This window comes from Pecten maximus, chromosome 16, assembly GCF_902652985.1.
Source record: "Pecten maximus chromosome 16, xPecMax1.1, whole genome shotgun sequence".
Taxonomy (NCBI): domain Eukaryota; kingdom Metazoa; phylum Mollusca; class Bivalvia; order Pectinida; family Pectinidae; genus Pecten; species Pecten maximus.
Genome location: NC_047030.1, coordinates 1699856 through 1715444, shown reverse-complemented (window position 1 = coordinate 1715444; position 15589 = coordinate 1699856). Strand labels below are relative to the sequence as shown.

The window sequence follows — 15589 nt, the reverse complement described above, 5'->3', positions numbered from 1 at the left end:
ATATAATGGGCAATAACTCTGCTTATAATTAGGATATCGAAATAATTTAACTTGCGTCAGAAACGTTAGACAATACAGATCCATACCACAAAAGGTGAATTTAGAACGCAGTTTACTTTTTTCATAATTCAATTTTTCTGGGGGGTGTAATTTTGCAACATAAAGTGGTCTAAAAAATGGGGTCTAGACTTTTTCAATTTCTCAAAAACCAAAAAAGATAGAGACTTAAAAATTTGGCTGTCACTAGCAGAGATGTTAGAGCAACTTTCTGTGAAGTTTCATGCAAATCGAACGGTAATTTGTCAAGTTATGAATTTTCTCCCCAAAAAATGTAAAAGTGACATCGAAAAGTGGAATCCGGTTGGGTAACTGCATATTACCGGGGAGAGGATCTTTTTTCCGAAATTTCAGGCACTTTTGAGGGTTAGCAGGGTTAGAGACAAGTCAAATGATAACCCCGAGGGTTAGAAAAGATTCAATAAATCCAGTATTTTTCTGATCTAACCCCGTTTTATAAATACTTAGGGTTAGCCTTTAGAACTTTGCAACATTAAAATTTTCCAAGTCTAAAAAAATTAATTTTAAATTATTTTTTTTTCTTATATTTCTCAGAAGTTATTCATCCTTTCAAACCCTCGCATTTGATACCTTTCATGTAAATAAAAAACTCACCAAATTCCAGAGGGTTAGGTTTTAAGAAATGGACGCGTAAGTTGCCAACCTGTGACCTCATGGTTCTAATTAGGGTTAGGTATAAGATGGAGGGTTGAGGGTATAGATAGGGTTGGGTATAAGATGGAGGGTTGAGGGTATAGATAGGGTTGGGTATAAGATGGAGGGTTGAGGGTATAGATAGGGTTAGATATAAGATGGAGGGTTGAGGGTATAGATAGGGTTAGGTATAAGATGGAGGGTTGAGGGTATAGATAGGGTTAGGTATAAGATGGAGGGTTGAGGGTATAGATAGGGTTAGGTATAAGATGGAGGGTTGAGGGTATAGATAGGGTTAGGTATAAGATGGAGAGTTGAGGGTATAGATAGGGTTAGGTATAAGATGGAGGGTTGAGGGTATATATAGGGTTAGATATAAGATGGAGACTTGAGGGTATAGATAGGGTTAGGTATAAGATGGAGGGTTGAGGGTATAGATAGGGTTAGGTATAAGATGGAGGGTTGAGGGTATAGATAGGGTTAGGTATAAGATGGAGGGTTGAGGGTATAGATAGTGTTAGGTATAAGATGGAGGGTTGAGGGTATAAATAGGGTTAGGTATAAGATGGAGGGTTGAGGGTATAAATAGGGTTAGGTATAAGATGGAGGGTTGAGGGTATAGATAGGGTTATAGTATATAATGGAGGGTTGAGGGTATAGATAGTGTTAGGTATAAGGTTGAGGGTATAGATAGGGTTGGATATAAGATGGAGGGTTGAGGGTATAGATAGGGTTAGGTATAAGATGGAGGGTTGAGGGTATAGATAGGGTTAGATATAAGATAGAGGGTTGAGGGTATAAATAGGGTTAGGTATAAGATGGAGGGTTGAGGGTATAGATAGGGTTAAGTATAAGATGGAGGGTTGAGGGTATAGATAGGGTTAGGAATAAGATGGAGGGTTGAGGGTATAGATAGGGTTAGGTATAAGATGGAGGGTTGAGGGTATAGATAGGGTTAGGTATAAGATGGAGGGTTGAGGGTATAGATAGGGTTAATTATAAGATGGAGGGTCGAGGGTTTAGATAGTGTTAGGTATAAGATGGAGAGTTGAGGGTATAGATAGGGTTAGGTATAAGATGGAGGGTTGAGGGTATAGATAGGGTTAATTATAAGATGGAGGGTCGAGGGTTTAGATAGTGTTAGGTATAAGATGGAGAGTTGAGGGTATAGATAGGGTTAGATATAAGATGGAGGGTTGAGGGTATAGATTGGGTTAGGTATAAGATGGAGGGTTGAGGGTATAGATAGGGTTAGGTATAAGATGGAGGGTTGAGGGTATAGATAGGGTTAGGTATAAGATGGGGGGTTGAGGGTATAGATAGGGTTAGGTATAAGGTAGAGGGTTGAGGGTATAGATAGGGTTAGGTATAAGATGGAGGGTTGAGGATATAGATAGGGTTAGGTATAAGATGGAGGGTTGAGGGTATAGATAGGGTTAGGTATAAGATGGAGGGTTGAGGGTATAAATAGGGTTAGGTATAAGATGGAGGGTTGAGGGTATAGATAGGGTTAGGTATAAGATGGAGGGTTGAGGGTATAAATAGGGTTAGGTATAAGATGGAGGGTTGAGGGTATAGATAGGGTTAGGTATAAGATGGAGGGTTGAGGGTGTTTCACCGTCTATATTCTGCACTGCTGCCTTACCTGTTTACAGCGGTATGGGGATGTATCAGGGAGTAATGGATATGAGGCGACCTAGTATGGCCTCTGTAGGGATGAGTGAGTGTACCACGACACGGAATACAATGGATGGCCAGTAAGATCTCACCAAGATTGTCGTATAACTAACTTTGTAACTACACTCGTTTTTTGTTACTATACACTCATATTGAGTAACTACACTGCTATTGAGTAACTACACTCGTATTGTGTAACTACACTCGTATTGTGTAACTACACTCGTATTGTGTAACTATACTCGTATTGTGTAACTACACTGCTATTGAGTAACTACACTCGTATTGTGTAACTACACTCGTATTGTGTAACTACACTCGTATTGTGTAACTACACTCGTATTGTGTAACTATACTCGTATTGTGTAACTACACTGCTATTGAGTAACTACACTCGTATTGTGTAACTACACTCGTATTGTGTAACTACACTCGTATTGTGTAACTACACTGCTATTGAGTAACTACACTCGTATTGTGTAACTACACTCGTATTGTGTAACTACACTCGTATTGTGTAATTACACTCGTATTGTGTAACTACACTCGTATTGTGTAACTACACTCTTATCTTGTAACTACACCCGTATTTTTGTTGTTAATAATATGTATGCTGTGATGTTCTATTTCATGATTTTTGTGTGTTACTAGACTTGATATTTGATATTTTGCTGAAATGTAAAGCTGATATAAGGACACTGCCTAACCCTAACACCACATTGAGTTTATTTGACCACGAGTTCTGAACAAATACCCATAGTATATAATTATGTTTTTTCCAGCAATAAGCTCTCTCCTGGTAATAACATCAATGTTTATTGCAATTCAGTACTACTGATACAACACTAAGTACTTAACCAAGGGTTGATATCTCTATGACTTGGTGGCTGATACAACACTCAGTATTTCACCAAGGGTTGATATCTGTATTACTTGGTGGCCGATACAACACTTAGTATTTCACCAAGGGTTGATATCTGTATTACTTGGTGGCCGAAACAACATTTAGTATTTCACCAAGGGTTAATATGTATATGGTGGCCGATACAACACTTAGTATTTCACCAAGGGTTGATATCTATATTACTTGGTGGCCGATACAACACTCAGTATTTCACCAAGGGTTGATATCTATATGGTGGCCGATACAACACTTAGTATTTCACCAAGGGTTGATATGTATATGGTGGCCGATACAACACTTAGTATTTCACCAAGGGTTGATATCTATCTGACTCGGTGGCCGATACAACACTTAGTGTTTCACCAAGGGTTGATATCTATATGGTGGCCGATACAACACTTAGCATTTCACCAAGGGTTGATATCTATATGGTGGCCAATACAACACTCAGTATTTCACCAAGGGTTGATATCTATGTGACTCGGTGGCCGATACAACACTTAGTATTTCACCAAGGGTTGATATCTATATGGTGGCCGATACAACACTCAGTATTTTACCAAGGGTTGATATCTGTATGACTTGGTGGCCGATACAACACTTCGTGTTTCACCAAGGGTTGATATCTATATGACATAGTTTTCATCTACCGCATGTATTTTTTGTGTTCGGTTTGCTGATGATTTTCTCCTTGTGTGTTAATATACCTCTAACCATGTTTATTTAATAAGAAACTTGCACTGTTTTTGCACTGTGACAACTGTCAAGAAAGTATTTTTATATCTTTTGTGATTTTTGCCATTTTCTGATCCGTTGAGCCTCAAGCCTTGGGGAATATCACCTTTCTCAGGTTACAATTCATTGTATTAACCTTATAAACAAAGTCAATAATAGTATTATATTGTACTTAATCTCAATGTAACTGTTACTTGAATTTGTTAATTTCAAAAAGATAATTGGATTGAAATGAAATATTTATAAAATGTACAAATGTAGTTTGTACTACTAATTCGATATTCAGTTGTGTCTGTGTGGCTTAATTGTAACGATCATTGATCACAGCAAAGTGCCCAAGTTGTTGTGAAAAAAATGTCTGTATTTTACTAAAGGTGGTAATTTGATTTCTTATACATAACTGATGTTTTGATAAATGAAAAATCACTTTTGACCCAAGAAGACTTTAGACATTGTGTAAAAAGGTTGTCTGACCATAATATTTGGACTACCATTTATAATTCACAACCTGATGTTTTTCAGTACTTTCGGTCCTTTGATTTATTGTATAAGCATTAACAACCTGATGTTTTTCAGTACTTTCGGTCCTTTGATTTATTGTATAAGCATTAACAACCTGATGTTTTTCAGTACTTTCGGCACTTTGATTTATTGTATAAGCATTAACAACCTGATGTTTTTCAGTACTTTCGGTCCTTTGATTTATTGTATAAGCATTAACAGCCTGATGTTTTTCAGTACTTTCGGTCCTTTGATTTATTGTATAAGCATTAATGTTTTATGTTACAGGACACCAGGAAGTGGTCCCATGTCACTACAGGTGCCACAGATGATGCCACAAGGTGGCATGAGCCACCAGCAGCAGATGATGCAGCAACAACAACAACAGATGATGATGCAGCAGGGAATGGGGCCCCAAGGTGTCATGTCCACCCCCCAGATGTTCCCTCCCGGCCCCCAGGGCTATATGATGTACCCCCAGGGCATGCCCCAACAGTCTATGTATGGCCCCCAACAGGGAATGTATGGCATGGAGATCTCTCACATGGTATGGCAATGTTGTGTCCAGTTATAAATACAGTCAGATCTGTCCAAACGACCATCTCTATTTAGCGACCCTCTGTACTAAGGGACCTTTCAATTCCTCCCGAGCGTTTTCACTATATATTTTAACTCTATTAAGCAACCCTCTGTTTACGCGACCAGCGACCACAATTGTTTGTTCCCGTGATAACAATAACTCTCCAATAAGCGACCAGAAGTTTTACTTTTCGCGCAAAAGGATGGGAAAGGAGGCGAAGAGACGGTCATTACAGTGTAGTTTTCATATTCTTACCATTGAGGAATTTAGTGAACCATCTGTTTAGGAATCAAAATACATCTTTTTAGCCCATCGAGTTTTCACAGATGGAAATCTTTATTTCACTTTTTTTGACTCTTAGAAAATAGCTAATTCCAAATATAGTCTCCACAAAACAAAAAAAAGGTAAACATGTATTTTGGTACAATTTTCCATTTTGATCGGGTGGGTATTATGTTCAAGTCACTCTTTTTCAGTGTTCCATCCGGTCTCCGTTCCACTGTTGCATGCCATGATTTAAAAAAATCTATTAATTTTCTTTTCGGGTAGGAGTAGGGGAAATCAGGTGAAGAATATCATTTTCTAATGATATATACAGAAATTTGATGGAACAAACAAGAAATCAAAATTTTTATTTCTGGTTGGATCTGTTGGTTCCTAGTATACATTAAACGTATCAAAAGTTTCATATTTTTCTTATTTATGTCATGGTGCATAACCCAACTGATTCCCTGTTTTATAAACAATTATTATAATATAAGTGCAACAGGTTTTGGTTGGAACCTTATATTCACAAGGTATGAAGTTGTTGTTTTTATTGACAACATTAGTATGAATCTGTAGGTTTATGTTGAGTACAAAATGTTTAAAAAAAACAAAAACAAAAAAAATTAATCCAGAATGATTATTTTGTTAAATCTAGACATATTTATATAAATAATTATAGGTTACTATACCAAGTGGTTAGGTTCCACATATTTATGTTGTTTTCTTGTTATTTAAAAAGTGGAGAAGAAAGTTAATATCACTTCTAGACCAATATTAAGCTATGTTTGTGTGTGTGTTTTCAGTCTATGAGCAGTCGACAGGTGGGGATGTCTACGGAAATGAACGAACTACCTTTTACCCCGGTCCATGCCCCAATAGTGGTACAGCCCCATGGACATGTCGGGTGAGTATTGATTCGGCCAGATTGTTGATGATATATCCCTCCTATAGAGAAACAAGAGGTCAATGAAATATATACCTACAACTACTGAAACAATAGATGATACTAGTCAATGAAATATATATCTACAGCTACTGAAACAATAGATGATACTAGTCAATGAAATATATATCTACAGCTACTGAAACAATAGATGATACTAGTCGATGAAATATATATCTACAGCTACTGAAACAATAGATGATACTAGTCAATGAAATATATATCTACAGCTACTGAAACAAAAGATGATACTAGTCGATGAAATATATATCTACAGCTACTGAAACAATAGATGATACTAGTCGATGAAATACATACCTACAGCTACTGAAACAATAGATGATATACTAGTCAATGAAATACATATCTACAACTACTGAACAATAGATGATACTAGTCAATGAAATACATACCTACAACTACTGAAACAAAAGATGATACTAGTCGATGAAATACATACCTACAACTACTGAAACAACAGATGATACTAGTCAATGAAATACATACCTACAGCTACTGAAACAATAGATGATACTAGTCGATGAAATATATACCTACAACTACTGAAACAACAGATGATACATGTACTAGTCAATGAAATACATACCTACAGCTACTGAAACAATAGATGATACTAGTTGATGAAATATATACCTACAACTACTGAAACAAAAGATGATGCTAGTCAATGAAATACATACCTACAGCTACTGAAACAATAGATGATACTAGTTGATGAAATATATACCTACAACTACTGAAACAAAAGATGATGCTAGTCAATGAAATACATACCTACAACTACTGAAACAAAAGATGATACTAGTCAATGAAATATATACCTACAACTACTGAAACAACAGATGATACTAGTTGATGAAATATATACCTACAACTACTGAAACAATAGATGATACTAGTCGATGAAATACATACCTACAGCTGAAACAATAGATGATACTAGTCGATGAAATATATACCTACAGCTGAAACAATAGATGATACTAGTCGATGAAATATATATCTACAACTACTGAAACAACAGATGATACTAGTCGATGAAATACATACCTACAGCTGAAACAATAGATGATACTAGTCGATGAAATACATACCTACAGCTGAAACAATAGATGATACTAGTCGATGAAATATATACCTACAGCTGAAACAATAGATGATACTAGTCGATGGAATATATATCTACAGCTACTGAAACAACAGATGATACTAGTCGATGAAATATATACCTACAGCTACTGAAACAATAGATGATACTAGTTGATGAAATATATACCTACAACTACTGAAACAAAAGATGATGCTAGTCAATGAAATACATACCTACAACTACTGAAACAAAAGATGATACTAGTCAATGAAATATATACCTACAACTACTGAAACAACAGATGATACTTGTTGATGAAATATATACCTACAACTACTGAAACAATAGATGATACTAGTCGATGAAATACATACCTACAGCTGAAACAATAGATGATACTAGTCGATGAAATATATACCTACAGCTGAAACAATAGATGATACTAGTCGATGAAATATATATCTACAACTACTGAAACAACAGATGATACTAGTCGATGAAATACATACCTACAGCTGAAACAATAGATGATACTAGTCGATGAAATACATACCTACAGCTGAAACAATAGATGATACTAGTCGATGAAATATATACCTACAGCTGAAACAATAGATGATACTAGTCGATGGAATATATATCTACAGCTACTGAAACAACAGATGATACTAGTCGATGAAATATATACCTACAGCTACTGAAACAATAGATGATACTAGTCGATGAAATATATATCTACAGCTACTGAAACAATAGATGATATACTAGTCAATGAAATATATACCTACAACTACTGAAACAATAGATGATGCTAGTCGATGAAATATATATCTACAACTACTGAAACAAAAGATGATACTAGTCGATGAAATATATATCTACAACTACTGAAACAAAAGATGATACTAGTCAATGAAATACATACCTACAGCTATTGAAACAAAAGATGATACTAGTCGATGGAATATATATCTACAGCTACTGAAACAACAGATGATACTAGTCGATGAAATACATACCTACAGCTACTGAAACAATAGATGATACTAGTCGATGAAATACATACCTACAGCTACTGAAACAATAGATGATACTAGTCAATGAAATACATACCTACAGCTATTGAAACAAAAGATGATACTAGTCAATGAAATACATACCTACAGCTATTGAAACAAAAGATGATACTAGTCAATGAAATACATACCTACAGCTATTGAAACAAAAGATGATACTAGTCAATGAAATACATACCTACAGCTATTGAAACAATAGATGATGCTAGTCAATGAAATACATACCTACAACTACTGAAATAACAGATGATACTAGTCGATGAAATATATACCTACAACTACTGAAATAACAGATGATACTAGTCAATGAAATACATACCTACAACTACTGAAACAACAGATGATACTAGTCAATGAAATATATATCTACAACTACTGAAACAATAGATGATATTAACTGCATGTTAGACAATAGGAAGAATAGTCAACATTGGAAATGAAATCCAGGATATTATGAAACATTTTCTTCAGGTTGGTAAATATGTACGTGAATATGAGATTTGATGTAAGACAACCAGTATTGGAAAGCGTGACCTATCAGTGACTACACATTTGTCTGATGTATGTGACAAAGTGGTCACGAAAATATGTCACATTTAAAAAATCAAATACACTGGTTGTGATATGCCAAAATCTATTCACATGTAATCCAGGAGTTGTCTCCCCTTGCAATGTTAAAACATCAATTAAAGCAATATATTTCTCACTTTATTTTAGAGGTTCTAACAATGTTATATTTTGTGTCTTTTATACAATCCTTTGGAACAAACTTTATGGTAAAACACAATATTATATTTTCATTTTTCTCCCTTAAGAAGAATAAAAAATTACCTGCATTTCCTGTTTCCTCAATTTATTTGATTTGACTTATAAAGGATCAGTTATGAAGTACATATTGTTTATATTCTATGATCATTGACAATTCTCCTTTGTGGTACTATATAGGGCCCAGGGTCTATCACGAGCAGCTTACGCCAGACTCTTCAATGCTGGATTCCAACCAATTCTGGACAGAAACAGTGAACCGCCTGAAGTCATTGATCCGCGACAAGATCGTAGACTTGATCTCAATAAGGAGAACGCTGACCCACTTCAGTGTAATGAAATTGTCTTCCAGTTCCTAGCATTTTCCAGGTAAGTTCTTTCTAGTGTTACAGATGATGCTATCATGGTTTATTAGCTCACCTGCCCGAGGGGCAAGTGAGCTTATGCCGTGGCGCGGCGTCCGGCGTCAACTTTTCCATTCAAGCAACTTCTTCTCAATAACCAATTGCAAAGGCCCAGAGACCTAATATTTGGCCTGTAGCATGCTGGGGTGAAGGGCTACCGAGTTTGTTCAAATGAATGACCTTGACCTTCATTCAAGGTCACATAAATATGCCTTGAATTACTGTTTCACTTATACATATACATGTAATTGTTTTTCTTTTCATTAATTTGCAAGGAAGATTGTTACAAATTGTGAATGCTTTTTCCCTTTATCAGTACCAGGGCTGTGTGAAACACACAATAATAATGGTCATCCTAAATCAAACTTCTTCAATGAATACAGTGTTTGTTGTTTGAAGATTATTTATCAAAGATTTCAATTTAGAAATCCATGGAAAGTTAAAATGAAGTTCTGCCCGAACATCTCCATGGATCATCTTGTTATATTTTAAGATATGCAGTATTGAAATATGCAAGTCTTAAAACAAATTAATAAGATTGCTGTATCTATCAGACAATAAGCCAATCCATGTAAGATACATTTCAGTAGAAATCTAAATGCATGTTATTTCATATGCAACCTGTCAGTTATAGACAAAAAGAAATAAGCTTGATCATAAAACAGTTTTACAAGATGATTCAATTGCTAAAGTTTGTCATGACCTTTGAAATAATTTATTTAGAAAATTTGTATTTATATTTTAGAATGATGTCAGTTGAAGCCACAGGACCAAAGGCTGAAACAAACACAGTGTTCTTCACATTCCAGTTCTACAGATGTCCTCAGGTCACAACTGAGAGGTCAGTATATAGGTCACTACTGAGACGTCAGTATATAGGTCACTACTTAGTGGTCAGATATAGGTCATTACTTAGTGGTCAGTATATAGGTCACTACTTAGTCTTAGTGGTCAGTATATAGGTCAATATTAGTGGTCAGATATAGGTCACTATGGAGAGGTCAGTATATAGGTCACAACTGAGAGGTCAGTATATAGGTCATTACTTAGTGGTCAGATATAGGTCACCACTGAGAGGTCAGTATATAGGTCTCTATTTAGTAGTCAGTATATAGGGTCATTACTTAATGGTCAGATATAGGTCACAACTGAGCGGTCAGATATAGGTCACAACTGAGTGGTCAGTATATAGGTCACCACTTAGTGGTCAGATATAGGTCACTACTGAGAGGTCAGTATATAGGTCACTACTTAGTGGTCAGATATAGGTCACTACTGAGAGGTTAGTATATAGGTCACAACTGAGCGGTCAGATATAGGTCACAACTGAGTGGTCAGTATATAGGTCATCACTGAGAGGTCAGTATATAGGTCATTACTTAGTGGTCAGATATAGGTCATTACTGAGAGGTCAGTTTATAGATTATCACTGAGTGGTCAGATATAGGTTAACACTGAAAGGTCAGCATATAGGTCATCTAGTTTACTTATTTAAACCTTTTAAGTTGGTTCATTATGAGTAAAGTTAAGATGATCTGAAATAGTAAAATAATTACCTTACTTATTGTATTGATGACCAGGTGTAACTGCTACATAGCCTCTATCACACCTGAACAGAAATAATAGTATATCATATATTTACAAGAAATTTTAGCGATAAGTAGTACAATTTCTGTTCACTTGTTAATTGATTGGAACTTTTATTAATTCAATTGTTTCAAGAATAAGACATTTTAATTTTATTAATTCTATTGTTTCAAGAATAAGACATTTTAATTTTATTAATTTAATTGTTTCAAGAATAAGACATTTTAATTTTATTAATTCTATTGTTTCAAGAATAAGACATTTTAATTGTATTAATTCTATTGTTTCAAGAATAAGACATTTTAATTTTATTAATTCTATTATTTCAAGAATGATGCTGGCTAAACCGGAGAATGAGTTGTCATCTGACCGCTACTCCATACCCTACATACTACAGAAGATTGAGTCAAATGGAACAATGTCCCAGGGAGCCCCTGGCATGGAGGTATATTTATAGAGTACTCAAACTACAAGATGGTTCAGATTAAGTAGACCTGTCCAGGTAGTAGGAACTGGTTCGACCCGTGGTAAACTCACTATAGTGGTATAACTAGGGGACATATCTAATATATAACTGTGTATATGTTACTGGTCCGACCCGTGGTAAACTCACTATAGTGGTATAACTAGGGGACATATCTAATGTATAACTGTGTATATGTTACTGGTCCGACCTGTGGTAAACTCACTATAGTGGTATAACTAGGGGACATATCTAATGTATAACTGTGTATATGTTACTGGTCCGACCTGTGGTAAACTCACTATAGTGGTATAACTAGGGGACATATCTAATGTATAACTGTGTATATGTTACTGGTCCGACCCGTGGTAAACTCACTATAGTGGTATAACTAGGGGACATATCTAATATATAACTGTGTATATGTTACTGGTCCGACCTGTGGTAAACTTACTATAGTGGTATAACTAGGGGACATATCTAATATATAACTGTGTATATGTTACTGGTCCGACCTGTGGTAAACTCCCTATAGTAGTATAACTAGGCGACATATCTAATGTATAACTGTGTATATGTTACCGGTCCGACCCGTGGTAAACTCACTATAGTGGTATAACTAGGGGACATATCTAATATATAACTGTGTATATGTTACTGGTCCGACCTGTGGTAAACTCACTATAGTGGTATAACTAGGGGACATATCTAATGTATAACTGTGTATATGTTACTGGTCCGACCCGTGGTAAACTCACTATAGTGGTATAACTAGGGGACATATCTAATGTATAACTGTGTATAAGTTACTGGTCCGACCCGTGGTAAACTCACTATAGTGGTATAACTAGGGGACATATCTAATGTATAACTGTGTATATGTTACTGGTCCGACCTGTGGTAAACTCACTATAGTGGTATAACTAGGGGACATATCTAATGTATAACTGTGTATATGTTACTGGTCCGACCCGTGGTAAACTGACTATAGTGGTATAACTAGGGGACATATCTAATGTATAACTGTGTATATGTTACTGGTCCGACCTGTGGTAAACTCACTATAGTGGTATAACTAGGGGCCATATCTAATATATAACTGTGTATATGTTACTGGTCCGACCTGTGGTAAACTCACTTTAGTGGTATAACTAGGGAACATATCTAATATATAACTGTATATGTTACTGGTCCGACCCGTGGTAAACTCACTATAGTGGTATAACTAGGGGACATATCTAATATATAACTGTGTATATGTTACTGGTCCGACCCGTGGTAAACTCACTATAGTGGTATAACTAGGGGCCATATCTAATATATAACTGTGTATATGTTACTGGTCCGACCTGTGGTAAACTCACTATAGTGGTATAACTAGGCGACATATCTAATATATAACTGTGTATATGTTACTGGTCCGACCCGTGGTAAACTCACTATAGTGGTATAACTAGGCGACATATCTAATGTATAACTGTGTATATGTTACTGGTCCAACCTGTGGTAAACTCACTATAGTGGTATAACTAGGCGACATATCTAATGTATAACTGTGTATATGTTACTGGTCCGACCTGTGGTAAACTCACTATAGTGGTATAACTAGGGGACATATCTAATGTATAACTGTGTATATGTTACTGGTCCGACCTGTGGTAAACTCACTATAGTGGTATAACTAGGGGACATATCTAATAGTATAACTGTGTATATGTTACTGGTCCGACCCGTGGTAAACTCACTATAGTGGTATAACTAGGGGACATATCTAATGTATAACTGTGTATATGTTACTGGTCCGACCTGTGGTAAACTCACTATAGTGGTATAACTAGGGGACATATCTAATATATAACTGTGTATATGTTACTGGTCCGACCCGTGGTAAACTCACTATAGTGGTATAACTAGGGGACATATCTAATGTATAACTGTGTATATGTTACTGGTCCGACCTGTGGTAAACTCACTATAGTGGTATAGATCACTAGGGGACATATCTAATGTATAACTGTGTATTTATTACAGGTGCGATACCACATGGACCCCGCCTGTATGAAACCTGGTGAGAATGCCCTGTTCCTGAAACACCTTTCTCAACAGATCCTTCACATAGACGTTTGGGATGGAGACACACTTCTGCTGATGGGGTCCTGTGCTGTACAACTCAAGGTCAGGGTTACTAAAGGTGTAAGACAAAGGTCAGGGGTCATAAGTCAGAGGTCAGGGTTACTAGAGGTGTAAAACATAACGTCAGAGGTCATAGGTCAGAGGTCAGGGTTACTAGGGGTGTAAAACATATGGTCAGAGGTCAGGGCAGAGGGTTGACAATGTTATACTGTGTATGCAATTGTGCTGAATGGGTCATGTTATGTGCTGCACAACTCAATGGATTCTTCCAAATTTAGTTAAATATTAATTTCAGAATTGAATACTGCAAATTTATAATTGATGTCTTTATCTTGTTTTAAAGATTTTATGGTCTTAGCAATTGTCATAAGTGTAAATGGGTTATTGAAAGGTAAAAACCAATGAGATTTGTATTCATTTTCAATTGTATAAAATATCAATTGAAGTGTCAAAATATCTTTTTAAGAAAGGCAGTATATAATCTGTAAGGTGTAGTTTGTATTTCTACAATAAATCTTATTCACAAATCATTTTCTATTGTAGTATTTGTGTCGATGTGGAAGTGAGTCAGTACAGACAACGTTTGAACTTGACGTCATCACAACAGAGTACGAAAACGATCCAAATTTAGTCAACAGTAACATTAATCATGTGGGCGGTATTCAGCCAATCGGAGTAAAGACATACGTCAAAGGCAAACTTCACCTCCGAATGGCAAACATCGGACAAAAAACAGATCCCAAATCTACACTAGCAGGTAAATTTAAACAGGGAAATAGCTCAGTACAAAATTATAATGAGGACATTTTTATAAATTTAATATAATTTTTTAAGAAATCTGTGTTGTTGACCATGATAATTTGATAAATAATATCATTTTATCAACATTATGAATACTTGCTCTATTTATATAAAAAGGTCTTTGATTTAAAATTATGTTACGTTCTGTCTTTGTTAGAAATCCTGATCCAAATGTTTACCTAAAGCGGTGAGATTTTCTTTTGGGAAAACCCTTACATTTACTCCCTTCTGACCAAATTGTCTGGTAACAAGGCTGGCTACTTTGGAGAGCTAGGTCATGGTATTTGTCATGGTATTCAGTTCCATTTACTCCCTTCTGACCAAATTGTCTGGTAACAAGGCTGGCTACTTTGAAGAGCTCGGTCATGGTATTCAGTTCCTCATGAAAAAAATTTATGAAGAAATTTTAAGGTTGAGAATGACAAATGTCCTGTGACCACTGCCCAGCTTCCTAACCACTTCTTAGTAATTTTGAAATATATATACTTAAAAATTCTTATGGTTACAAATTACTAGTAGTATGTGTGATTGCAGCCACTGTAACTGTAGATTTCATCTTCATTCAACAGAGATTTTTACTTATGATTAGTGAATTGGGTTTCACATATAGGGATACATGAGCCCGTATGATAATAAATGTTCTATAAATATATGTTGATGAGTTTTGAACTCTGTTTGCCTCTGTTGATGTTAAACAATTCTCCACGGTGGAAGCTGAGTGGAGTCACATAGGTGTCACAGGTGTGAGTGACGAGTCCACACAGCGTTCTGCCTATGAGCAGTAATATATACATTCTCATAGGTCCTACTTAATTGTAATGATATTGTTATGCACCGATTTATTTACAAAACATAGTTGCAGGCACTTTTAGTTTTTTAATTAAGGGAAACTCTTACTTTTTTTTTTATATTAAGCTGATAACATTTTCTA

At 35.7% G+C, this 15589-nt stretch overlaps 1 protein-coding gene across 5 annotated transcripts in view; it reads left to right on the top strand.

The window, feature by feature from the left end:
* The window catches only part of LOC117344613 (nephrocystin-4-like), a 74714-nt gene that overhangs the window by 33641 nt on the left and 25484 nt on the right, over window positions 1–15589 (top strand). For 4 of the 5 annotated variants that reach the window (XM_033907428.1, XM_033907426.1, XM_033907427.1 and 1 more), the window contains exons 11-18: window positions 2367–2468; window positions 4817–5075; window positions 6179–6279; window positions 9451–9639; window positions 10420–10515; window positions 11592–11706; window positions 13756–13899; window positions 14401–14614. In XM_033907428.1, coding sequence (XP_033763319.1) covers window positions 2367–2468; window positions 4817–5075; window positions 6179–6279; window positions 9451–9639; window positions 10420–10515; window positions 11592–11706; window positions 13756–13899; window positions 14401–14614 — 1220 coding nt within the window. The remainder of the gene's footprint in view (window positions 1–2366; window positions 2469–4816; window positions 5076–6178; window positions 6280–9450; window positions 9640–10419; window positions 10516–11591; window positions 11707–13755; window positions 13900–14400; window positions 14615–15589) is intronic. The other variant, XM_033907429.1, reaches the window with a different exon arrangement.